The sequence below is a fragment of the Babylonia areolata genome, chromosome 19, assembly GCF_041734735.1.
Source record: "Babylonia areolata isolate BAREFJ2019XMU chromosome 19, ASM4173473v1, whole genome shotgun sequence".
Classification (NCBI taxonomy): Eukaryota; Metazoa; Mollusca; class Gastropoda; order Neogastropoda; family Buccinidae; genus Babylonia; species Babylonia areolata.
The window spans coordinates 59,449,342-59,477,337 of record NC_134894.1 but is presented as its reverse complement, the minus strand read 5'-3'; the positions used below and the strand labels follow the sequence as shown (position 1 = coordinate 59,477,337).

Here is a 27,996-nt window from a genome sequence, read left to right as displayed (position 1 = left end):
TATCATTTTTTTTTTTTTGTACGCTTATAGTTGACTTCATCAAGTTTTTGCGCCTCATAGATATTATTATTAGTAGTAAGAGTTTTTTTTTTAATGTATTTATCTATTATATATTTACTTATTTCTTTATATTTTATTTTATTTTTATTATTATTATTTTATTTATTTACTTTTTCTTTATTATTATTATTATCATTATTTTTCTTCTCAAGGCCTGACTAAGCGCGTTGGGTTTACGCTGCTGGTTAGGCATCTGGCTTGGCAGATGTGGTGTGTAGCGCGCGTATATGGAGTTGTCCGAACGCAGTGACGCCTCCTTGAGCTACTGAATCTGAAACTGAAACTCCCCCCCCCCTAACCCACCCCTCACCACGCCCCCCTCTCCCTCTTCCCACCACCCTCTACAGCCCCTCACCCAACCATCACACCCCCTTCCCCCCCAAAAGTCCCTATCACCAGGAAATCAAGTTACGATTCTCTTATGACCACAAGCGCTGGCGGTCTCGGTGTGAATTTACGTCCCCTTCATGGCTGGCTGGGGAGATTCAGTAGAGGCTGGAAACAAGGAGCCAGACATGCCGTTACGTGTGTGTGTGTGTGTGTGTGTGTGTGTGTGTGTGTGTGTGTGTGTGTGTGTGTGTGTGTGTGTGTGTGTGTGTGTGTGTGTGTGTGTGTGTGTGTGTGTGTGTGTGTGTGTGTGTGTGTGTGTGTGTGTGTGTGTGTGTTTGCGTGTGTGTGTAAGTCTGTCTGTCTGTCTGTCTCTCTCTGTGTCTCTGTCTGAATGTCTGTCTGTCTGTCTCTCTCTGTGTGTCTCTGTCTGTCTGTTTGTCTGTCTGTCTCTGTGTGTCTCTGTCTGTCTGTCTGTCTGTTTGTTTGTCTGTCTGTCTCTCTCTGTCTATGTCTGTCTGTCTGTCTCTCTCTGTGTGTCTCTGTCTGTCTGTTTGTCTGTCTGTCTCTCTGTGTGTGTCTCTGTCTGTCTGTTTGTCTGTCTGTCTCTCTGTGTGTGTCTTTGTCTGTCTGTCTCTCTGTGTCTCTGTCTGTCTGTCTGTTTGTCTGTCTGTCTCTCTCTCTCTGTGTCTCTGTCTGAATGTCTGTCTGTTTGTCTGTCTCTCTCTGTGTGTCTCTGTCTGTCTGTTTGTCTGTCTGTCTCTCTCTCTGTGTCTCTGTCTGAATGTCTGTCTGTCTGTTTGTCTGTCTCTCTCTCTGTGTCTCTGTCTGTCTGTCTGTCTGTCTGTCTGTCTGTCTCTCTCTCTGTGTCTCTGTTTGTCTGAATGTCTGTCTATATTATGTCGCTGTCTCACTGTGCTGTGCTGTATGAAACAAAACAAAACAAAAGATTGGGAGAAGTGAACCATGCAGAGGACGGACAGTAAACAACAGAAAGCACTCCCTCCCTCACGTCACACTCACCCATGTTTTACACAAGAGTGACACTGACCCCCCCTCCCCTCAACCCCCCCCCCCGCCCCACACACACACACACCTCCGATAACCCACACAAGGACAAAGACAGGCTCACTGCACCGCCATTTGTAACCCTCTTCCATCCTGAAGCGAAGCAGACCACTCCATCTCTTCGACGATGGAAACGGTTGACACAAGGCAAACACGGGCTGGAGTGGGAAGAGATCCGATCCATTCCTATAATACCACACACTTGCTAATGGACCTGGCTCCTCTCGAAGTATCAGAAAATTTTTTTCCTCATCCTTACACCCGTTCTGTAACCCCCCACCCCCCCACACACACCCACACTCCCTAACCCTTCCCCGCTGATCTTCCTACCATGACAACTCTCCGCCATTTTCCTGCAGACCTGAAAAAAACAAAAAACAAAAAAAAACCCCACCCCGCAATCATAAACGTTTTCCCCAGCAACAGTCATGAGTGATCGCGGATTAAGTTGTTTTTGATCATCCTTTCTGGCAACCCTGGTGTGAATTATTAATGTGACCTTTCTTCTTCAGTGCTAACAGAAGGCTCAGGAGAGGACTAGACTGAAAGGAAAAGTCCAACGTGGGGAGGGCGGTGGTAAAATACGTAAAAGTGTGATGAATCGTGTGTTGCGGTCGGCATTTCCGGCAACTCCAGAAAGTCAGTCAAGCTGGAAAGAAAGAATCAGCTAGAAGGTGATTGGAGGTTCGCGTGCGTGCTCTCCCTTTGATGAGACAGGGTCACGCGAGACTGTGTGGGATATGAAAACTGTTTCTTGGCTGTTTCTGGTGTGAGGTTCCCTTTCTTCCTTCATCTCGTTGAGGTGCGGTAAAAAGCGAAATGAATTCGACTTGATCAATGTAACCAGACTCGTTGATATGATGATTATCTCTCTGTTTCCGTCTCTGTCTCTTTTTCTCTGTATCAGTCTCTGTCCTTGCTGTCTATCTCTCTTTTTGTGTATATCTCCCATCTTTTCACATGAATGCTAAACGGAAAAAGCTAAACTATTTGAGTAAATCTGTCATCTTTGGAAATTACGACAATGAATTATTCAATCAATCAATTAATTTGTCAGACTCTCTCTCTCTCTCTCTCTCTCTCTCATCCCATGTATCAAAATTTATTTTCCATGTGATCAAAAGGAGAAATCATATACTCAGACCTAATTAAGTAGAATTAATGTCAAATCCATGAATATTATGATATTGTGTCATCTATTCAAGTGTTATAATACCCCTTCCCATGCCAACCCTCAGTCCTCTGGTTTTGAATTGTGGTCCATGGCCAAAGTTCATTAAAACAATTTTGTTCGTTCGTTCGTTCGTTCATTCGTCCGTTCTCTCTCTCTCTCTCTCTCTCTCTCTCTCTCTCTCTCTCTCTCTCACCGCTGTCACCCATGATTGTGCCAGGACAGAACAGACTCCCATAAAAACCGCACACGCCATGCCCAATGTGCTGCCATTCATACCCTGGAGAAGCTTTAACTCACTCAGTACGGCCAATCCTCTCTTCTCCTCTACACAGATCCCTCGGATGTCCAGTGGGTGTCTGAATGACCCAACCTTTAGCTTCCGTCGTCAGAATTGTGGTATTCTTTGTCAACATTCACGTCTTCAGTATAAGAGCCTTCCGCTTGCAATATTTTGATGATGGTAATTGGGGTGAAACGCTGTTAACGTCGTCTTTTTCGCCGTTCGTATGGAGAGCTTTAACTGCATACGGTACAGTAATATCACGCCTGTTAATAATGGACGCCGACGCCACACCACACAGAATTATGAAGAAGCTCTTTCCTCTCCTCCTTCCTGTGATCAGTCACCACCAATCAGTTACCAGTCCCACCAATCAGTCACCAGTCCCACCAATCAGCCACCAATCAGCCATCAGTTCCACCAATCAGTTACCAGTCCCACCAATCAGTCCCACCAATCAGTCCCACCAATCAGCCACCAGTCCCACCAATCAGTCCCACCAATCAGCCATCAGTCCCACCAATCAACCAATCAGTCCCACCAATCAGTCCCACCAATCAGTCCCACCAATCAGCCACCAGTCCCACCAATCAGTCCCACCAATCAGCCATCAGTCCCACTAATCAACCAATCAGTCCCACCAATCAGTCCCACCAATCAACCAATCAGTCCCACCAATCAGTCATCAGTCCCACCAATCAGTCCCACCAATCAACCATCAGTCCCACCAATCAGCCACCAATCAGCCATCAGTCCCACCAATCAGCCACCAGTCCCACCAATCAGCCACCAGTCCCACCAATCAGCCACCAGTCCCACCACCAATCAGCCACCAGTCCCACCACCAATCAGCCACCAGTCCCACCAATCAGCCACCAGTCCCACCAATCAGCCACCAGTCCCACCAATCAGCCATCAGTCCCACCACCAATCAGCCATCAGTCCCACCAATCAGCCATCAGTCCCACCACCAATCAGCCACCAGTCCCACCAATCAGCCATCAGTCCCACCAATCAACCACCAGTCCCATCAATCAGTTACCAGTCCCACCACCAATCAGCCATCAGTCCCACTTATCAGCCATCAGTCCCACCACCAATCAACCACCAGTCCCACCAATCAGCCAGTCAGCCACCAGTCCGCCTTTTCCACCACTCTCAGCCAGCCCCTATAATGCACCAAAAGTCCCCCCCCCACCCCCCCAGCCGTAACACCTTACCCCAGTGATTAGCAAATCAAATCAAGATTCTCCTTTAAGGATCATCCCCTCCTGCCAGTCTTAGTGAGAACAGTCATTTCTGTTTTATTCACCTCTGACGACGGCTGAAAACAGGAAGCCAGCCACACCACGTGGCGATGGCGGTTGCCAATAACCTGTAATTTACTGTGATGAACATGGTCACAGGCTCCCTTTCTGATGACCACCGCGCGAGCGTCAGTGTGTGTATGCATGTGTGTACACGGATGTGTGTGTGTGTGTGTGTGTGTGTGTGTGTGTGTGTGTGTGTGTTTTCTTCATTATGTATACCCTTCTGCATGAAAACCTTTTCCTTTCATTTATGTGTGTGCTATTTGTAACAGATGTAGATTAGCAAAGACAGTTCGGAAGAATAGGCAATGCCTAAAATCTTAATCCTTGAATAAAAACGTTTTGAGTTCTGAGTTCTGAGTTCTGACTTCTGATCCCCTCTGAAAGGAACTGGGTGGAAGGCCGATGGCCAGATCGCATGCGTGTGCTCTGCCTTGAATGAGGTTGGATCAGACCAGATCGTACATGACACGATAACTTTTTTTGATCTGCGATGTGTGTTCTTTCTTCCTGTCGTTGCTGCATTGGTAAAAAGGTTGATTAATTAAGATAAGATAAGATAAGATAAGATAAGAATAACTTTATTATCTCCAACTGGAGAAATTTGGTCAGGTGCATTATCACAACAAGTAAACAACATGGGGACCATAACTGTAACAGTCATCAACAGCTTTTACGAATATTACGAAGATACGAATGTAAAAAAAAAAAAAAAAAAAAAAAAAAAAAAAAAAAAATCACACACACCGTTTCATACATACATCCACACACTGCAGGTAATAACTAGTATTCTTAATGTAAAAACAGAAAGAATTAAGAAACATTATTTGAATATAATCATAAACATAGCCTACTATACTGCACACTGATTATAATAGACAGATAAGATAAGAATAAAGATAAATTGCGGAAAACCGCAACCAGATAATCAGCACACACCCGCACCCACCCACCCCACACACGCGGATTACTTGATTAAACAAGAGTAATAAACATATGTTTTCAAATAAAAGCATTTCACACATTCGCTTAAAAAAAAGCATTGCAATTAATTATTACATAGTAATTATTAACAGAAATATATTTATATTAATTAATTTTCACCTAGTTTGACATAATGATGTCTTTTTTGCCTTCTCTCAATACCCCCCGTCCCCCGCCCCCCCCTCCCCGCCCCCTCTCTCTCTCCCTTCTCTCTCCTTCTCTCTGAGATGATGGGAAACATCGTAACTGGTAATTGAGAGAATTGAAACATAAGAGAAGGATAGAAAAAAAATGTCATTCAGACGATAAGCATGGGTGACACTGACACACTCACTCCCGCCTTCGCAAGTTTCAGTTTCACATTCAAGGATGTGTTGTCTTCAGTTTAACTCTCTCCATACGAACGGCGAAAGAGACGACGTTGACAGCGTTTCACCCCAATTACCATCATCAAAATATTGCAAGCGGAAGGCTTTTATACTGAAGAGGTGAATGTTAACAAAGAATACCACAATTCTGACGACGGAAGCTAAAGGTTAGGTCATTCAGACACCCACTGGACATCCGAGGGGTCTGTGTAGAGGAGAAGAGAGGACTGGCCGTAGTGAGTGAGTTAACGTCTATTCGCTGTAAGTGTTTGAGGACGGAAAGGAGAAACGTAGTGGATAAAGGAAAGGGAATGCATGTGAATATTAGTGTAAAAAAAGTGTTCATGTTATGGATCAGAGGAAATGTATATTATTATAAGAAAAAAAGTCTAAAGAGATTGTGGTGTGTATTGAATGGGGTGTCATGGGAAGGAGAATATGTCTATGCATATCAACAAGCATTAACCTACAACAATGTAAATATAAATAACAACATTAATTATAATACATCAAAGGAGGACACCAACTGGACTGGAGTTTAAAATTTCTGAAAACATTCTAAGCAATGAATAATCATTCAAAATCAAGGGTGTGACAAACGCAACACGTGATCTGCTTTGGAGAAAAAAACCCAAAGGAGCACATGCCTGGCCTCCGCATAAAGTATCAGTATCAGTATCAGTAGCTCAAGGAGGCGTCACTGCGTTCGGACAAATCCATATACGCTACACCACATCTGCCAAGCAGATGCCTGATCAGCAGCGTAACCCAACGCGCTTAGTCAGGCCTTGAGAAAAAAAAGGTGAATAAATAATAGATAAGCTTACATAATAAATAAATAAATAAATAAATAAATAAATAAATAATAATTATAATATAAAAAAGGTAGTAGTAATAACAATAAAAAAAGACAACAATGATGATAAATAAGCAAATAAATGTAAAATATGAAGACACACATTCACACATACACACACACACATGCATAACAGATATGCACCAAACATGCAATTTCACAGATATGAAAGCACAGTCAAATACATATAAACGTACATGAGCTCCAACACACACACACACACATTACCCTGCACCTCAAGATAAACACAGGGTGTGGAGACAAATGGCGATCAGATCATTTCCAGTATTACCACTTTTTTTTTTTTTTTGCAGATGGACCCCCCCCCCCCCACCCCCCACTGTATAAGGAGTCCATCCCTTCTCCTCACTCCCATTCTGCGAGAACTCATCCTCCCCCTTCTGTCATCCGCTGTCACATTCTTCTACCGCCCCTGCAGCGCAAATAACATCAAAGCCATGAAAGCTTACACCAGGAGCCAGCAAACCAAGTTATTAATACTCTCATACGATCATCCCTTCTGGCAGCTTGTGCGAGAATTCATATCTGTCTTCTTCACGGCTGGAGAGTTAATTAACTCACTCAGTACGGCCAGTCCTCTCTTCTCCTCTACACACACCCCTCGGATGTCCAGTGGGTGTCTGAATGACCCAACCTTCAGCTTCCGTCGTCAGAATTGTGGTATTCTTTGTCAACATTCACGTCTTCAGTATAAGAGCCTTCTGCTTGCAATATTTTGGTGATGGTAATTGGGGTGAAACGCTGTTAACGTCGTCTCTTTCGCCGTTCGTATGGAAAGAGTCCAGACGCGTTGTGACGTGAAGAAGGTGTTTGGTAACTATGATGAATGTGGTCACAAACGCCCGCCCTCTCTGATGACTTGTGATGGTCCATCCACGCGGAAAGAATCAGTCAAGGCAAAGATCGTGTTTTTGTGCTTTACCTTGAGATGCGGCAGTGTCATGCGAGATTCTGTTCGGCGCGAAAACTATTGATCTTCTTTGCATTTTGGATGAGATTTTTCACTGAGGTATCGGCAAATTCAAAACGTGATGTGATTTTAACCCAGATAATGTAATATTATTTGTAATGTCTCTGTCTCTCACTATCTGTCTGTCTGGCTGTCTCTCTCTGTTACTTTCTATATCTGTCTGTCCGTATCTTTCGCAGTCTCTGTCTCTGCCTGTCTTTATTAGTCTCTCTCTCCTTCAGATCACACTTGGCTACAGACTCTAAGGCCGGATGTGTCCCGTCTTAACTTTGCATTTCTTGGTTAGAACTAACCGACATTCTGTACCCCCCCTCCTGCCCCCACCTCTGTGTGTGTGTGTGTGTGTGTGTGTGTGTGTGTGTTCGTCGCTAGGAAAAAAAAGAAAAAAAAGAGGGCAGAAACGAACAAAATAACAACATTGACATGATTAAAGATGAACACTCATCACCCAACACTCCCACTCAATCCAACCCCCCCCCCACACACACACACCCCCGGCCCACCCATCACTCCCACTCAATCCACCCCCCCCCACACACACACACCCGGCCCAGCCATCACTCCCACTCAATCCACCCCCCCCCCCCCACACACACACCCGGCCCACCCATCACTCCCACTCCAATCCACCCCCCACACACACACACACAGACCCACCCGGCCCACGCATCACTCCCACTCCAATCCACCACCCCCCCCACACACACACACAGACCCACCCGGCCCACGCATCACTCCCACTGAATCCCCCCCCCACACACACACACACCCGGCCCACCCATCACTCCCACTCAATCCACCCCCCCACCCCCCCCCCACACACACAGACCCACCCAGCCCACCCATCACTCCCACTCCAATCCACCCCCCCCACACACACAGACCCACCCAGCCCACCCATCACTCCCACTCAATCCACCCCCCCCCCCCCACACACACACACACCCAGCCCACCCATCACTCCCACTCAATCCACCCCCCCCACACACACACACACCCGGCCCACCCATCACTCCCACTCCAATCCACCACCCCCAAACCGCACACAGACACGTCACTGCACCGCCATTCATTCCATATTCTTTGTAAAGTCATCTGCAGCACCGTCTGTTTAACGGTGAAAAGGAAAAAACACGAGACAGACACATGACAGAGGAGGGAAAAGATCGGAGTTCGTTTATTTATTTATTTATTTATTTATAGTCTGTTTCATCTAAGATGATGATATCAGACTGAAAATAAATATTATTATTATTATTATTATTATTATTATTATTATTATTATTATTATTATTTGGATTATTATCATTCCTATCATAATGATGATTGTTAGTATTAATTAGAAATCGACATTTCTGTATATTCGAATGAAAAGGGGGGCGGTTGAGGTGAGGGGGGGGGGTGAGGTGGAGCAAGGGGGAGGGGACTAAGAAAGGAAGAGAGAGAGAGAGAGATAGACAGACAGACAGACAGAGAGAGAGAGAGAGAGAGAGAGAGAGAGAGAGAGAGAACAGAATGTGGAAAAGATAGAGTACAAAATCTAAAATGGAGATGGTGAGTGTCAGTGAATGGAGAAAGAAACAAACAATATTGGAAGGGTGTGTGTGAGAGGCGGGACCGGGGAAGCGGGATTATGATAAAAAAAAAAAAAAATCGGATCTGTTCACGTAATACCGTACTTTATACAGTGCCCTGCTCTCCTGAGGATAAGCGGAAGTTGTCTCCACTCCTCACTTTAAAACATGTTAAAGACCCACAGCCGCGTGATGCCACTGGGGCAGTGAATTCATATCCACTGTGTCCAGAGCTGGCTGGGCAATAACAGCAAGGCAGGGTACAACCTTCTCCTGCTGCCGATTTCACCTTCCCCAACAGAAGTCATGTACCCATTCACACCTGGGTGAAGAAAGAAGGATTTCAGCGATGCTTTCAAAGAGTACCTGAAGCCCTGAAATGTGGAGCAAGGCGTTAACTCTCTCCATACGAACGGCGAAAGAGACGACGTTAACAGCGTTTCACCCCAGTTACCATCATCAAAATATTGCAAGCGGAAGGCTCTTATACTGAAGAGGTGAATGTTGACAAAGAATACCACAATTCTGACGACGGAAGCTAAAGGTTGGGTCATTCAGACACCCACTGGACATCCGAGGGGTCTGTGTAGAGGAGAAGAGAGGACTGGCCGTACTGAGTGAGTTAAGTAACTCAAGTGAGTCCGCGTCCGAGGCACTGCCCTCCACAACCCTGCCAACGTTGCGTAGTTCAAGTCCCTGGACTTTTGGAGATTCGTGGTTGCCGGTGGATAAACCATACCAGGCAGGGCCAGAACTCCAAACCTATCAAACATGTCTCTCCTGTTCGTCGGTCGAAGCCCTGCTAATCTGGACAGTTGTAAGGATGCGAGCTCCACGTGGAGCAACTCCTTCTTCTTCTTCTTCTTTGCGTTCGACAGCTACGCAGTCAGGGTCGAAGTCCGAGGGATGCCACAAACTCGGACGTCCGGTGAAGATCGGCTGCCGTCCCCCAGAGCTTGGTGTTGAGGTCAGCACCCCCAGGCCAGGACTGCTGCCGCATCTACGTGGAGCAACATAATGTCTGGGGTCATGGTAGTCGATCCTTCCGGCAGTCAACTGATGTCGCCGGGAAAAGCCACCTGGTCGTCGCATTCCCAGAGGCGGGGGTGGGGGGTGGGGGGTGGGGGTTGGGGGTCTGGGGGGGCTGCTACAAGAAGTGGCATCCGTCCATCTTTCAGTATCGAACCGACCTTTCCCTGCGCGTTTGCCGGGCTGGCTGCCTGCTCGTCCCCTGCCGGTAGAGGTACTGGTGAGGTAGGGAAGGAAGGGGTTGTGTCTTGAATAGGTAGGACTTCAAACCCAAAGGATGGTAGAGAGTCTGCTATTTGTTCATCATACAGAGGGGTGTCGTTCCGAGGGATGTTGGTCATGGGGCATTTCACTTTCCCCAAGGACACAACACCATGCCGAAACAGGGCTTCCAACCCTGATCACTGGTGAACACTGGATGACAGGTCCAGCGCCAAACCAATTCTGCCTCGGCTCCTCCTAACTCTCATCACCTGATAATAATAATGATAATAATAGTGGAGTCTCCCGTCGGTCCGACGGATGAGTAGGCAGGCAGGCTTATCTATCGGTGTGTGTCCTCATATGGGAGAAGAGGCCGATTCTGGATGCGCAGCACTTCCCACAGGTGTTGCAAGGGAAAACGTCTCCAGAAGTTGAGCCCTGCTTCCTTCGCTCACGCTTCTCCTTAATGGCCAGCGTTCTCTTGTTTTCAAACGTCTTCATGCCACTAGAGCATAGCATCCTCCAGCGAGAGCGGTCAAGGGCATCAGTTTCCCAGGAAGCGATGTCTATGTCACAGGCTTTGAGGTTTGTCTTCAAGGTGTCCTTGAAGCGCTTGCAGGGTCTTCCAAGTTCATGGTGGCCTTCCTTCAGCTGGCCATACAAACACATCTTCGGGATCCTGCTGTCTGCCGTGCGGACAACGTGTCCTTATTTCTTCCTTTTGTGGTATGATAAAAAAAACCCACCATAGTTTAAACCAGTTGATGTAGTGTGAAACACATATCGTTCTCTCTCTCTCTCTCTCTCACACACACACACACACACACACACACACACACATACACACACACACACACATACACACACACACACGCACACACATCCTTTGTGTCTGTCTCTGCCAGTGTGAGTGTGAGTGTAAGTGTGATTGTGTGTGTGTGTGTGTGTGTGATTGTGATTGTGTGTGTGTGTGTGTGTGTGTGTGTGTGTGTGTGTGTGTGTGTGTGTGTGTGTGTGTGTGTGTGTGTGTGTGTGTGTGTGTGTGTGTGTGTGTGTGTGTGTGTGAGAGAGAGAGAGAGAGAGAGAGAGAGAGAGAGAGAAGACGCGAGGAGATGCTAAGTGAAATGGAAAACCAAACCACAACGTAGAAACAAAGAAACAAACAAACCAAAAAAAAAAAAAAAATGCTATCAATCACGCTTAAACAAGGCTAACACCCTCACCCCTTCCTCCACCAAATATGGACACGTCCAGTGCACTACCATCCCCACCCCCAGCCCCAGCCCCACCCTCATACCCCTCCATCTGTCTAAAGCAGACTCCTCCTATCTCTCCAACAGAATAATAATAATAAAAAAAGACAATAACACGAAACAAACACAAAGTTGAAATGGGTGGGAAGATCCGATCCATTCCCCATCACATCACACTTCCAAATGGACCCTGCTCTCCCTGTGGTTTCCAGGAAGCTATTTCTTCTCTCTCCTCTTCTCACTCACTCCCAGTGTGAAACCACACCACCACCACCACCACCACCACCACACCACGACCACCACTACCCCTTCCCCATCTCTCTCCACTTTCAGCCCACACACTCTCCCTCCTTCCGCCCCTTCCACACACACACACACACACACACACACACACACACACACACACACACACACACACACACGTGTTTAGAGAGAGATGTTAGCGTTTCCTTCTATATTGTGCCTATGTCTCCCCTTTTAATGTCTTATTTTTTCCAGTGCTCTGTATCTTTCCCCACCACACACACACACACACACACACACACACACACACACACACACACACACACACACACATACGCGCACACACACATACGCGCACACACACATACACACACATCATTCATCACCCTCTGCCCAATACCGTTCCCACCACCACGCTCCGCCTTCTACCCCCCCCCCCCAGACCCCCCCCCCCCCTCCCTTTTTTTTTTTCGTCTAATATCACTTAAAGTGGAAGACGTTAAACTGAAGACTACTACTACTACTACTACTACTACTACTACTACACACACACACACACACACAGCAGCAACAACAAAAACAACAAAAAACAAACAACAAAAAAAAACAAAACAAAAAAACAAAACAAACGCCAAGTCATAAAAGGGTTACTACAGCATCCAGCAAACCAAGATATGATTCTCTAAACGATAACTCCTTCCAGCGAAACCTCGGTGAGAATTTATTGCTGGCAAAGAATTCCGGGCAAGAGGAAGGAGAGGGCTCCTGGGGGCGGGAGAGCCAGCCAGACAGGTTATTACGTGGAGGAAGTGGTGGTGCCTATCAACTTATGACTGTGATGCACGTGATCGTGATTGTGGTCCGCCCCGTCCCCCCCGTCCCCCCTCCCACCCCAACCCCCCACCCCCCGCCTTCCCTTCGTGCTGACTTCCGGTCTGGATGATGATGGAAGGGGCCCCGTAGAAGGCGATGGATGGGAAGGTCGCGTGCCTGCTTCTCTCTCTCTCTCTCTCTCTCTCTCTGTCTTCGGTGAGGCAAGACCGCCCGTGACTCCATTCGACACGACAACCTTTGTCCTTTTATAATTATGTATATATATTTTCTTTGCCATGGGTTCTCATTTTTTGGGTTTTTTGTTTTTTGTTTTTTCGTTCATTCATTCTTCCAATTGTTTTTTTTCACCCACTTTGAGTAATATGATAATATAAAATGACTCCTCTCTCTCTCTCTCTCTCTCTCTCTCTCTCTCTCTCTCTTTGTCACGTCACAGGTCAAAGACCAAATGGAATAAGACACCAATTTTATCAGTCAGTCAGTCAATCAGTCAATCTGTGTGTGTGTGTGTGTGTGTGTGTGTGTGTGTGTGTGTGTGTGTGTGTGTGTGTGTGTGTGTATGTACGTGCGTGGGTGCGTGCGTGCGTGGCTGCGTGCATGCGGTTATGATTATGTGCGTGTATGTGTATGCGCGCCAGCTTGTGTGCGTGTATGAGAGAGAGAAACATTGTCAGAGAAATAAAGAAAGAGTGAGAGTGAGTAACCGCCTTCTCATGATGAGTGTCTCAATGTTCTCTTTGATTGCACGTGGCGAGTAGTTGTTAACTCACTCAGTACGGTCAGTCCTCTCTTCTTCTCCTCTACACGGACCCCTCGGATGTCCAGTGGGTGTCTGAATGACCCAACCTTTAGCTTCCGTCGTCAGAATTGTGGTATTCTTTGTCAACGTTCACCTCTTCAGTACAAGAGCCTTCCGCTTGCAAATTTTTGATGATGGTAATTGGGGTGAAACGCTGTTAACGTCGTCTCTTTCGCCGTTCGTATGGAGAGAGTTAATTAAAGACGGTATTGGTCCAGAAGATTGGCAGGATTCTTCGGAGGTTTCCCATGTGGAAGGTTAACTTTGTTAGATCACTCTTCCTCTGTCTTTCTTCCCTCCGGAATTCTCAACCATAGAGCAGTGTGGAAACTACTCCACTACAACTCTGGTACATTCCCAGTTTCCGTTTCAGTTTCAGTAGCTCAAGGAGGCGTCACTGCGTTCGGACAAATCCATTTACGCTACACCACATCTGCCAAGCAGATGCCTGACCAGCATGCAGCGTAACCCAACGCGCTTAGTCAGGCCTTGAGAAAAAATAATAGATAAGCTTACATAAATAAATAATAATTATAATATAAAAAAAAACTCACTCTCACTCTTTCTTTATTTCTCTGACAATGTTTCTCTCTCTCATGCCCGCACACAAGCTGGTGCGCACACACATACACGCACATAATCATAACCGCATGCACGCACGCACGCACGCACCCACCCACACACACACACACACACACACACACACACACACACACACACACACACATACATACACACAGAGATTGACTGACTGACTGATTGACTGATAAAATTGGTGTCTTATTCCATTTGGTCTTTGACCTGTGACGTGACAAGAGAGAGAGAGAGAGAGAGAGAGAGAGAGAGAGAGAGAGAGAGAGAGAGAGAGAGAGAGAGTCTTTGTCCTGGTACATTCCCAGCTTGGTGTCAGTGCTGCTGTACAAGAGTGAAACCTCCACACGCTGATCAACATTCTGAAGGTGATTCTGGCCTTGCTGAGACGGCTCTTGATGTCACCCACCTGCTCCCCCATCGGGTCTGACATTGCTGCCCAGGTACGACGGGCGCAATAGCCGAGTGGTTAAAGCGTTGGACTGTCAATCTGAGGGTCCCGGGTTCGAATCACGGTGACGGCGCCTGGTGGGTAAAGGGTGGAGATTTTTACGATCTCCCAGGTCAACATATGTGCAGACCTGCTTAGTGCCTGAACCCCCTTCGTGTGTATATGCAAGCAGAAGATCAAATACGCACGTTAAAGATCCTGTAAACCATGTCAGCGTTCGGTGGGTTATGGAAACAAGAACATACCCAGCATGCACACCCCTGAAAACGGAGTATGGCTGCCTACATGGCGGGGTAAAAACGGTCATACACGTAAAAGCCCACTCGTGTGCATACGAAGAAGCTGCCCAGGTACACAGATTTTCCATTAGTTTGTGGGCAGGCCTGTTTCTGTTCCCTTCACTTGGATTGATGAGGGGTTTGGAATGCTTAGTGTCATCAACTCAGATGTTTCTTTTTCTTCTGGCTGATGTTCAGGCACGTGTTTGCTGTGCAAAGTTGCAGGGACGTACGGGCTGCCTTCTCTTGCATGTGGTGATGAGTGTGGGAGACCAGTGCAATATAATAATAATAATAATAATAATAATAATAATAATAATGGATATTTATATAGCACACTATCCAGAAATCTGCTCTAGGTGCTATACAAAAACGCTTTTGTTAACATAAAACATTACATCTATGTTAATACACACACCAAAATGTGACTACACACACACACACACACACACACACACACACACACACACACACACACACACACACACTGCATACATACATTTTAACATATATGTGTATCTAACAGCTACCCTAACACATACGCACACATAGGCAGGCACAAACTTACATAAACACACGCACACACAATACACATTCATATACATGCATGTAGTTATGTACACATACATATGTATATATACACACATAGTCACTATATCGCAATATATCCAAGTCTGGCATTAAATCAAACAGCGTGAGGGAGTGTGCATGATTTGTGAGACAGCAGGACAGAAACAGAGAAAAAAAAACACACAAAAGAAACCCAGCAGACCCCATCGCTGTCATTTATGATTCTACACCGACGACACTGACCCATCCAACCTTAAACAGGAACAGTTCGTCATGCGGGAACACGCTCAATGCACTGCCATTTATCTTCCCTCTTCTGTTTAATTTAACTCTCTCCATACGAACGGCGAAAGGGGCGACGTTAACAGCGTTTCACCCCAATTACCATCATCAAAATATTGCAAGCGGAAGGCTCTTATACTGAAGAGGTGAATGTTGACAGAGAATACCACAATTCTGACGACGGAAGCTAAAGGTTGGGTCATTCAGACACCCTCTGGACATCCGAGGGGTGGGTCTGTGTAGAGGAGAAGAGAGGACTGCCTGTACTGAGTGAGTTAAAACAGCAGCGTTCCCTCTCTTCCACGAAGTAAACGAAGAGCTGACACGAGACAAACATGGGCTGGAAGGGAAGAAAATCGAATCCATTCCAATAATATCACACTGACAAATGGACCGCACTCCCTTGGGGAAGCTATCTCTCCTCCTCTCACTCCCACTCTGTAATTACTTCCCCCCCCCCCAATCCCCACCCCAGCCCACCCCCTATCCTCGCACACACATCCTTTCCCCTGCCACCCCCCCACACACACACCAGTCCCAACCATCCAGTAACAGCTCCACAGACCCTTGATTCTTGCCAGGCATAAAAGGCTTGCCCCAGTAACTTGCTATTCCAGTCTTGCAGTGCGAACTGTCGCCTTATCTATTTATTGTTGGAAGAAAGATTCAGGTGGAAGGGGTGAGTGATTGTAGGAAGCAGGCCACACACAGTGTTATCGCCTGGAGTTGATCTTTTCTGGGAGTTTCTCATTCTGTGTGGTGTTTGTGTGGTAAATGATTGAGTGATATAACTCTCATCATCTCTCTGTCTGTCTGTCTGTCTCTGCCTTTGTCTCTGTCTCTGTCACACACACACACACACACACACACACACACACACACACACACACACACACACGCACACACACACAAACACACACGCGCGCGCGCCGGTGATTTGGTAGAATATGAAACACAAAACAGAACAAAAAAGAAAGAACCACCCTCCCCCCCCTCCCTCCCTCCCAATAATCTCACTCACACTCAAAAAAGGAAGTAAGGGTTTTCCCACCCCTCAGTGCTCCACATTCCCCCCCCCCCCCCCCCCCCATCTTCCATGAAAAGAAGACTTTCCAATACATATCACGTTAAAAGATGATACGAGGCACGACAGGCTGGAGGGGGAAAAAAAAATCTGAACCTTTCTAAAAACCACCACACAGGCTAATGGACCCTGGTCCTTAGAAATATGAGAAGGCTATGCCCTCACCTCACTCCCATTCTTATCTCGTCATCACCACCCCTATCAGGCCCAATACACTCCCTGGCCATAAAAAAAAACTAGCAAATAAAGTTATGATTCTCTTTCAGCCGTCCCTTCTGATAGCTTCTGTGGTGGAAATTGATGTCTGTAGTCTTTACGTTGCTGGAAGAAGATTCAGAACAGGGATGGGAGCCAAAGTGCCAGACACGCTATGTCATCGGGATAGCAGCTGCTGCTAACAACCGAAACTGTGATTAACTCTCTCCATACGAACGGCGAAAGAGACGACGTTAACAGCGTTTCACCCCAACTACCATCATCAAAATATTGCAAGCGGAAGGCTCTTATACTGAAGAGGTGAATGTTGACAAAGAATACCACAATTCTGACGACGGAAGCTAAAGGTTGGGTCATTCAGACACCAACAGGACATCCGAGGGGTATGTGTAGAGGAGAAGAGAGAACTGGCCGTACTGAGTGAGTTAATGTAGGGAAGAAGACAAAAATTGACTGCAGGATTCTTCAAGACAAAAACACTAAAGTTTATAAAAACCTTTTTGGTGGTAGATGAATCCTCTTTGTTTAGTGGGATACGACGTTTCGAACCATAGGCCCGTTGTCAAGTGATGAGAAGAGGACAGTGTGAATAGGAAAGCCTATGTGAGAAAAGGGTGATGACATCTCACTACTTTCTGTTTTGTATGTATCTGTGTATGTATATATGTGTGTATATGTGTGTGTATGTATATGTATGTGTGTGTATATATATTGTATGTGCATGTATGTGTGTATGTATATGTATGTATGTATATATATATATATATATATATGTGTGTGTGTGTGTGTGTGTGTGTGGATATGTGTGTATATACTCGTACATGTGAATATATATATATATATATATATATATTTTAGATTTTGTGTGTGTGTGTGTGTGTGTGTGTGTGTGTGTGTGTGTGTGTGAGTATGTATTGCACTGAATTGTAATCAGCAAGTGTTTTAGTGTGCATGGTCCATCAAAACAGAAAGTAGTGAGATGTCATCACCCTTTCCTCACATAGGGCTTTCCTATTCACACTGTCCTCTTCTCATCACTTGACAACGGGCCTTTGGTTCGAAACGTCGTATCTCACAAAACAAAGAGGATTCATCTACCACCAAAAAGGTTTTTTTTTATAAACTTTAGTTTTTTTGTGATTAATGTAGTCGTCCTTTCCAGTCGGGCAAGATCACACGAGATTGATTTTTTTTTTTTCAAAGGTGCTTTTAAAGTATAAATAGATGGAATCGGGCAGCGTATCAGGGCCACTGGAATTCTCTCCACGAGAAAGAACCGCTTGTTTCGCCTGGTGTGACTGGGCTTTAGTCACCTTTAGTCAGATATCTCAACATATGGCAATACACACCTCCCACTACTCTAAGTGATGGAGAGAAACCATCGGCACGGCAGTGGTGTCATGTCCCAAGTTCTGCGGGCGGAAAATGACAATCCATTTTTCGTCACAAAGCTAGCTACCCGCAAAGGATGATATAAAAATATTAAAAAAAATAAGAAGAAAACAAGGCAAACATCAATGCACAAAGAAAACGTGATAATACTAATAAATGATTTGATCTTTGCACCTTATAAAATGGGGGGGGGGGGGGGGGATCTAAAATGAAGCATGGGAGATCGTATGTGTGAACAGCCACTGTCAGTCTGCTGTGTAACACAAAGAACAAGAACACACACAGTGGTTTGGGTGAACTGACACACGAAGGAGGTGGATGGAAACAAAAACAAACTATCTATCAATCCCGAATAAATAAGGACGGTACCGACGCCCCCCCCCCCCCCCCACCCTCCGCACACCCCCTCCCCTTCACACACACACACACACACACACACACACACACACACACACACACACACACACACACACACACACACACCTCCCCCAAGACCACACTCAATGCCCCCGTCATTTGCCAGCTCTTTCATTTACAGCAGACCGCTCAATCTCTACAAAAGCCAGGCGAACGCTGGAACGGGAAGATATCTGATCTGTCCCCCAGAACACACAACAGCGAATGGGCACCACAGCGCTCTGTGTTCTACCGTTCTGTAATCACTTCCGGTCTCCCGATCCACGATTCCCCCCCCCCCCCCCCCCCCCCCACCACCACTCTTCAGAGGCCTCAAATCTCTCCAGCCATACAGGCGTACTCCAGCAAAAAAAGCAAATCCAGTTATTCTTCTCTCTTCTCCTCACTACGTTCTGTAACACTCCAGTACCCATCACCACTACCCCACCCACCCACCCACCAGTCCCAAAACAACACCTAGAGGTCTAAAAAGAAATCCAGAAACACAGGCCTAGTCCAGTTTCAGTTTTATCAAGGGCAGGCGTCAATGCGTTCGGACAATTCCATACACGCCACTTCACGTCTGCAAAGCAAATGCTTGGTCTGCAAAGCAAATGCTTGGTCTGCAAAGCAGCGCAGCCCATCGGGCTTAGTCGGGCCTTCAATGCAAGCATATATATATATATATATATATATATATAGTTCTGTACCTGTCAGACTGAATCTCTTCTACCAGAGGACGACGTTGCCATGGGTTCTTTTTCAGTGCGCCACCAAGTGCGTGCTGCACACGGGACCTCGATTTATCGTCCCACATGAATGATTGAAGGCTCGGTTTGATTTTCCAGTCAAACGTGGGATAGAAAGCAAGGAGGGGGTGGCGGGATTCGAACCCAGACCCTCAACGGACACTGTAGTGGCAGACAAGCGTCTTGACCATTCTGCTACTTTCCTCTTCACATCGTACTCCGCACTCCAGCAACCAGAAAATCAAGTTATTAGTCTCCTTCGACCATACCTTGCGGCAGTCTCGTTTAGAGAATTGACCGCCTATTTCGCTGTCGGTAGATGACACGGGAAAGGGCTTGGGATCAGGAGGCAAGGGAAGTAATTAAGTGGAGAGGGCGGTTGCTAAGGGGGGGTTATACTGGAACGAACGTGGTCATCAGTCGCGCTTTCAGGGGTTTCATTTGGGGGGAAAAGATCAACTCAAAGTTGAAAGCGATGTGAGACGGACGCAATAGCCGAGTGGTTAAAGCGTTGGATTGTCAATCTGAGGGTCCCGGGTTCGAATCACGGTGACGGCGCCTGGTGGGTAAAGGGTGGAGATTTTTACGATCTCCCAGGTCAACATATGTGCAGACCTGCTTAGTGCCTGAACCCCCTTCGTGTGTATATGCAAGCAGAAGATCAAATACGCACGTTAAAGATCCTGTAATCCATGTCAGCGTTCGGTGGGTTATGGAAACAAGAACATACCCAGCATGCACACCCCCGAAAACGGAGTATGGCTGGCTACATGGCGGGGTAAAAACGGTCATACACGTAAAAGCCCACTCGTGTGCATACGAGTGAACGCAGAAGAAGAAGAAATCGATGTGAGAATCTTGTGTGTGATTCTCCTAGTTTGAGGCAGCATCACGCGAGATTCTGTGTGACACTTTCTGTCTGACTGTAAATTATATGTGGGTTCTTTCTTTGACGGTTTTGTGTGTGTGTTTATTTTTTTCATTGCTGTAGAACTCAAACTAGGTTTCATCACATTCGTGTAATTATTCTCATAAATGATAGAGTAAGAGGGGCATACTTCCATACTGATCAACACACATTTGGACGAACGGACGGGACATTCAAGCAGAAGTGATGATAGTGATAATGACGACAATACGACTGATAATAATTTTTTTTACTACAACTACTACAACTGCTGCTGCTGCTGCTGCTCCTCCTCCTCCTACTACACTACTACTACTACTACTGCTGCTGCTGCTGCTACTACTTCTACTACTACTACTACTACAGCTGCTGCTGCTACTACAACTACCATTTCTCTCTTTCTTTGACTGAATTAACTGATTAAAAGAGATCCCGTTTATCATTTGTCAGTCAGTTTTGTTTCAGGAAGATCTTTCTGCCATTCTGCTAATCAAGGGAGGAGGAGGAGGAGGAGGAGGAATTTTTGTTTAATGTCCCGTCACACATATCGGTGATTGAAGACATTTTGTTAAAGTATTTATGAATAAATTTGAGTTATTATCGGTTAGTAGGGGTGGGATTTGCAGACCTATTCTGAGTTTAGCTCTCAGACTATTATCAAATCCATTACGGACCAAGTGCATATGCTTTAGTAACCTGACAACTAAGCATATAATTTTTTTTTAATTTTTTTTTTACTGTAGCTTGATGAAGTATGTACACGAAAGTGCGTCTTCACAAGTGACTGAGAACGTTGATGTTTTTTTACTTTTTGCATTCATTATCAGTTGTTTCGCTTGTCAGTTTAACGACTTCTCTTTTACGAAGTCCTTTAAGAAACTTCCTGTAATTTTTTTTTTCAAACTTCACCCTCATTTCACCCTCATTTGCCCAGTTTCCCCCAACCCTCCATTCACTCTGCTAATTGAATCATCATGAACCCTTTTCGATCACCCGTGCGGTCCGTATTAGAGAGAACTGCTGTCATCATTTTGTATTTGTATTTGTTTTCCTTTTAATCACAACAGATTTCTCTGTGTGAAATTCGGGCTGCTCTCCCAAGGGAGAGCGCGTCGCTACACTACAGCGCCACCCATTTTTTTGTATTTTTTTCCTGCGTGCAGTTTTATTTGTTTTTCCTGTCGAAGTGGATTTTCCTACAGAATTTTGCCAGGAACAACCCTTTTGTTGCCGTGGGTTCTTTTACGTGCGCTAAGTGCATGCTGCACACGGGACCTCGGTTTATCGTCTCATCCGAATGACTAGCGTCCAGACCACCACTCAAGGTCTAGTGGAGGGGGAGAAAATATCAGCGGCTGAGCTGTGATTCGAACCAGCGCCCTCAGATTCTCTCGCTTCCTAGGCGGACGCGTTACCTCTAGGCCATCACTCCACATCAAATACAAACCTTTGAATTTCTATGTACTTGTGAATCTTAAAACGAAATAAAGAAAAAATTGAAGAATCTCAATTCTGACAAATCACAGATCCTCAAATCATCTTTTATTCATATAAACCAAGATGTTTTATACGAATGTATATGTGCGTGCGTGCGTGCGTGTTTGTTTGTGTGTGTGTGTGTGTGTGTGTGTGTGTGTGTGTGTGTGTGTGTGTGTGTGTGTGTGTGTGTGTGTGTGTGTGTGTGTGTGTGTGTGTGTGTGTGTGTGTGTGTGTGTGTGTGTGTGTGTGTGTGTGTGTGTGTGTGTCTGTGTGTGTGTGTCTGTGTGTCTGTCTGTGTCTGTGTGTCTGTTAGTCTGTGTGTCTGTGACAGTGTGAATGCCTGCGCATTGGAGTGCGTGCGTGCGTGTTTGTTTGTGTGTGCGTGTGCGCGTGCGTGTGCGTGTGTGTGTGTGTGTGTGTGTGTGTGTGTGTGTGTGTGTGTGTGACACCTAGTCATCCACGCCTACATATCTGACTGCTGTTATCATATCCAGTTCACACACACACACACACACACACACACACACACACACACACACACACAAACAACCACACATACGTATCTTCATATGACACCATTATCGGCGTGTCTACTTCCGTCCAACGTCTCACACTGGCGTCATGATTCCCAGGTGCATAATAATTTTTTTTTTTTTTTTATTTCCCTGACGCCGCTGTTATCATATCCGCGTCTGCATGACTCTGTTGGGCATTTGTAAATCCATGAAAATGATACACAACATGATACTGCATTGTGATTATGTCCACCGGAGTCCGGGTTTTCATACGAAACTTATTATGTTTTTCCTACAGACGTACGCTTGTCTGTATGTGGAGTGTTGGCCCAGAGGTAACGCGTTCGCCTAGGAAGCGAGAGAATCTGTTGCGTACTGGTTCGAATCCCATGGTCGCCAGTAATTTATCAATCTCCACTAGATCTTGAGTGGTGGCCTGGATGCTAGTCATTCGGATGAGACGATAAACCGAGGTCCCGTGTGCTAGCATGCACTTAGCGCAGGTAAAAGAACCCACGGCAACAAAAGGGTTATCCCTAGCAAAAATTCTCTTGAAGAATCCACTTGGACAGGAAAACAAATAAAATTGCAGCCAGGAAAAAGCACACACACACACACACACACACACACACACACACACACACACACACACACACACACAAAGAAAAAAAAGGTGGAGCCCTCTGTGTAGCGGCGCGCTCTCCCTGAAGAGAGCAGCCCGAATTTCACACAGAGAAATCTGTTGTGACAAAAAGAGGAATATAATGAACGCACGTGCATGCGCATCCTCACACACACAAACACACAAACACGCATATGCACACACACACACACACACACACACACACACACACACACACACACACACACACACACACACACACACACAGAGTTTACCTGGCACTGCTGTCCGGGCTGGCACTCTGTCTTGTAGGCCTTGTAGTTGTCCTCGGGGTTCTGGTCACAGTTCTCCGCGATGCAGTGCCAGCAATTCAGACCCTCCCCCGCACCTGTCGTCACACACACACACACACACACACACACACACACACACACACACACACACACACACACACACACACACACACACACACACACACACAGATCACTCCTGTTTAATACCGTGAGAATATCTGTTTCTTGACCATACTGTAACTATTCCTTTATTAAGTTCTGATCTTGAAAGAATAAATAGACAGACAGAACTCAGAGAACTCAGAACTCAAAACGTTTTTATTCAAGGATTAAGATTTTAGGCATTGCCTATTCTTCCAATCTGTCCTTGCTGATCTACATCTATTACTAATAGCACACACATAAATGAAAGGAAAAGGTTTTCATGCAGAATTGTATACATAATGGAGAAAACGTCCCCCCCCTTGCCCCCCCCCCCCCCCACACACACACACCCACATCCGTGCACACACATGCATACACACACTGACGCTCGCGTGCGAGCGCACACACATACATACACACACACGCACACACACACTGACAGCACCCCCTCACCCCCCCCCCCCCACACACACACAGATTGACAGATGGATAGGACAGTGATTCACACACACACACACACACACACACACACACACACACACACGTCATCAATATAGAAACAGAGGTCATCAATATAGAAACATCCGGGTGTTTAAAAGGTACAGTATTGTTACTGTCTCTGAAATCTATGTTGGCAAGTGCAGCATACTACAGTGACTACGACCATCACCAATATTACTTGAACACTTGTCACGAATATGACAGAACGAAATGAATAGATTATGCATGCATAAGAAATAGAACGAGAGAAAAAAAAAGAAGAAAAAAGAAAAAAGAAAAAAAAAGAGCAAAACAAAACACGATGAAATGAGAAAGCAAGGAAAGAACATAAGGAAAGACATAAAGAATAAGACCGTTACTCTTAATCCCAGTAGTTCTTTTTCTTCAGTGGTGTGGCATAATGCATGTTCGTGATGTATTTGAGAGATTCCGGTAATAATCACTTGAGCTTGGAATCTGGAATGGCGTCCTCCGTGTGTTTATTATGCTCGTGAGATTTACTGTTAAAAAAAAAACACCTGATAAACCAACAAACAGCACTACAGCACACAACACGACATGGTCTCAAAAGTGGGATCCGAACCCACGCCCACATTCATGGACCAGAACTTGAGTTTTCTTCTCTCTGCTAGTGACTAAAGGTAATAGCTCGGACACATCGTGAGGTATGTTCGTGACTTCCATCGTGCCGAACACTGGCACGGATTAGAACTTCTTAAACGTGGGTGTTTGATCTTTTGAATGCCTACAACAAACGAAGGAGGGTCAGGCACTAGCAGGCACCTCCTGGGAGATCGGAACATTCTCCACCCTTAACCCTTTCACCGCCAGTCAATTTAGAGTACAAAATTTCCCTTGTTGTACAAACACAGAAAAGACAGTGGCTAAGAATAGCTGGGGGGATTCCCTCCCTGCGATGTATAGAAAATATGGTCTAACTACCACCGGACATCAAGAGCAGTAGGTTCGTGGATAACAGATCAATGAATGGTCACCTTTTAGTGACATGGGTCCTCTACCACGCCTGTGCATAAATGCGAGCTTGGCGGTGAAAGGGTTAAACCTGTAAGTCGCCAACAATGGAATCGAACCTAGTACCCTCAAAGTGACAGTCTTTGTGCTCTAACCGCTCGTGTATGGCACCCGTCAAGGATACGAAGGGCATTTTAACTCACTCAGTACGGCCAGTCCCCTCTTCTCCTCTACACAGACCCCTCGGATGTCCAGTGGGTGTCTGAATGACCCAACCTTTAGCTTCCGTCGTCAGAATTGTGGTATTCTTTGTCAACATTCACGTCTTCAGTATAAGAGCCTTCCGCTTGCAATATTTTGATGATGGTAATTGGGGTGAAACGCTGTTAACGTCGTCTCTTTCGCCGTTCGTATGGAGAAAGTTAATGTGTTGGAGCGAAAGACAAAAAAAAGGGGGTCTAAACGCTGAAAGAATAAAAAAAAAAAAAACACCCAGTGCGGTAAAGCACAGACATATTGGTGGTGGTCCTTTTGGGAACCCCAAGGACACATAATTCCATGGCCAAAACTCTTCTCTGACAACGATGTCACTCGAAACTTTTTACGGTGATCCGATTCTTCATAGGCTTAGAATTATGCATTAGCATTAGAATCATGATCCCTGTTTCCATCTTTATGGTAATCTTATCGACTCGATGGGAAAATGTGAAACCACAGCGTCAACTGGTAAATTTGCATCCGTTCTTTTAAATGATTCTATTCGTGTGTGTGTGTGTGTGGGGGGGGGGGTTAGTATATCGTCAGCTATTGGGAATTCTTATTTGACTAGTTTTAATCTCTTGTTATGTTGCGCATGATTTTATGCCAGTGTTTACAATGAGCCTGTGATTGCACAACTTAATTTCCATGTGGATTAATAAAGTGTTTTTGATTTGATTTGATTTGATTTGATGGGAAGACTGAGGGGAATGGGTTTCTCTCTCTCTCTCTCTTTCTCTCTCTCTCTCTCTCTCTCTCTCTCTGTGTCTCTATCTCTTTCTCTCTCTTGCCCATCTCCTTCCTTTCACACACACACACACACACACACACACACAGTACACACACACACACAGTACACACACACACACACACACACACACACACACACACACACACACACACACAAAAGCCAGCTCTTCACCGATGACTCTCCCAATCAACATGGTCCCAGTAAGTCACCCCCCCCCACCCACCCCCTAACCATCATCATCACCTCCACCAACACCCAACACCCATCACTACCACTACCACCACCCACCACCACCACCACCACCACCACCATCATCACTCCACGCTTCCCTTGATGTACAAAATCCTCTCTCCTCCTGTCCCTTCCCAAACTCCACCTCCACCCCCTCCCCGCCCCCCTCCACCCCTTCTCGTTCCTCTCCCAGCCCCCTCGCCTCCACCCCTCCTCCACCCCCCTCCCCTCCCCGCTTTCCTGCAGGCCCAAGAAGTCCAGGAATCAATAAAACGATTCTGCATTGGCCGTTCCTCCCTCCCTCCTCCTCCTCTTCCTCCTCCTCTCCTCCTCCTCCTCCCTCCTGCTGTCACATCACCGCCCATTTGTCCCGGAGTCAATACATACACCACATCCCCAGACCCGGCACTCCAGCAGGGTCAGGCAGAACCTCGTAAACTGGCAGAACCGGGATGTAAAGGTGAGTCGACCCCCCCCCCCCACCCCCCCTTCCCCTTCTCCCTACCCCCACGCTCCCCACCCCTCCTACCCCCCTACTCCCCCCCCCCCACACCCCCCAACAGTTCCATTCTGCCAGTTAATGACTCTTACTCACGGAGGTTTAACCCTGGGCACAGTCATGATCTCCCTATGGGTAGAGTAAAAGAGAGTTTATCCTTTGAACACGCAGTTGTACTTAAAACTGAGGCCGTGTCTCGACCATGGGCGATTAAAAAAAGTGTTTGGAATCCATATAAAAACAATCTGGTGGTTAAGTTTCAGTTTCAGTTTCAGTTTCAGTTTCAGTAGCTCAAGGAGGCGTCACTGCGTTCGGACAAATCCATATACGCTACACCACATCTGCCAAGCAGATGCCTGACCAGCAGCGTAACCCAACGCGCTTAGTCAGGCCTTGAGAGAAAAAAAAGGTGAATAAATAATAGATAAATGCATAAAAAAGAACTACTACTACTACTACTACTACTAATAATATGTATAAGGCGCAAAAACATGATGAAGTCAACTATAAGCGTACATAAATAAATAAATAATAATTTTTTAAAGTAGTGGTAGTAGTAGTAATAATAATAATAATAATAATAAAAAAGACAAAAAAAAAGACAACAATGATGATAAATAAGCAAATAAATGTAAAACATGGAGACACACATTCACACATACACCCACATATGCATAACATAACAGATAAGCACCAACACATGCAGTTTCACAGATATGAAAGCACAGTCAAATACACATAAACATTCATGAGCTCCAGCACACACACACACACACACACACACACACACACACACACACACACACACACACACACCTCCTCCTCCACACACTCATTTCTAGGCGAGGTATCGCAGCTTCCACGGCACACACACACACACACACACACACACACACACACACACACACACAGATGGTGGTTAAAGGGGTTGGAGTTGATTATAAGGAGCATGGTTTGGATAAAGAAAAGAAAGAGAAAAAAAAGAAAAAAAAAGAAAAAAAAGAGAGGCGTGTCCTGAAAAGATCCTCAGGAGGAGAGTGTTTCTGAGCCGACTCCAGAGGAGACAAAACGATGCTCGCAGTCATGTCAATGTCCCACAGCGTGTCAGGGCGGGATCCTCGGGGTCAGGGCACACCACATTTCCATCAGGGCTCTTCGTCTCCTCCTCTTCTTTTCCATATTTTGTATTTGTATTTCTTTTTATCACAACAGATTTCTCTGTGTGAAATTCGGGCTGCTCTCCCCAGGGGAGAGCGCGTCGCTACACTACAGCGCCACCCATTTTTTGTATTTTTTCCTGCGTGCAGTTTTATTTGTTTTTCCTATCGAAGTGGATTTTCCTTCAGAATTTTGCCAGGAACACCCCTTTTGTTGCCGTGGGTTCTTTTACGTGCGCTAAGTGCATGCTAGCATACAGGACCTCGGTTTTTCGTCTCATCCGAATGACTACCGTCCAGACCA

The 27,996-nt window shown here is 45.9% G+C and overlaps 1 protein-coding gene across 1 annotated transcript in view; it reads right to left on the bottom strand.

Moving 5' to 3' along the window:
• LOC143294382 (uncharacterized) overlaps window positions 1–27,996 on the bottom strand; it is a 236,773-nt gene that overhangs the window by 7,837 nt on the left and 200,940 nt on the right. Inside the window, exon 3 of the mRNA XM_076605856.1 lies at window positions 23,162–23,274. Coding sequence (XP_076461971.1) covers window positions 23,162–23,274 — 113 coding nt within the window. The remainder of the gene's footprint in view (window positions 1–23,161; window positions 23,275–27,996) is intronic.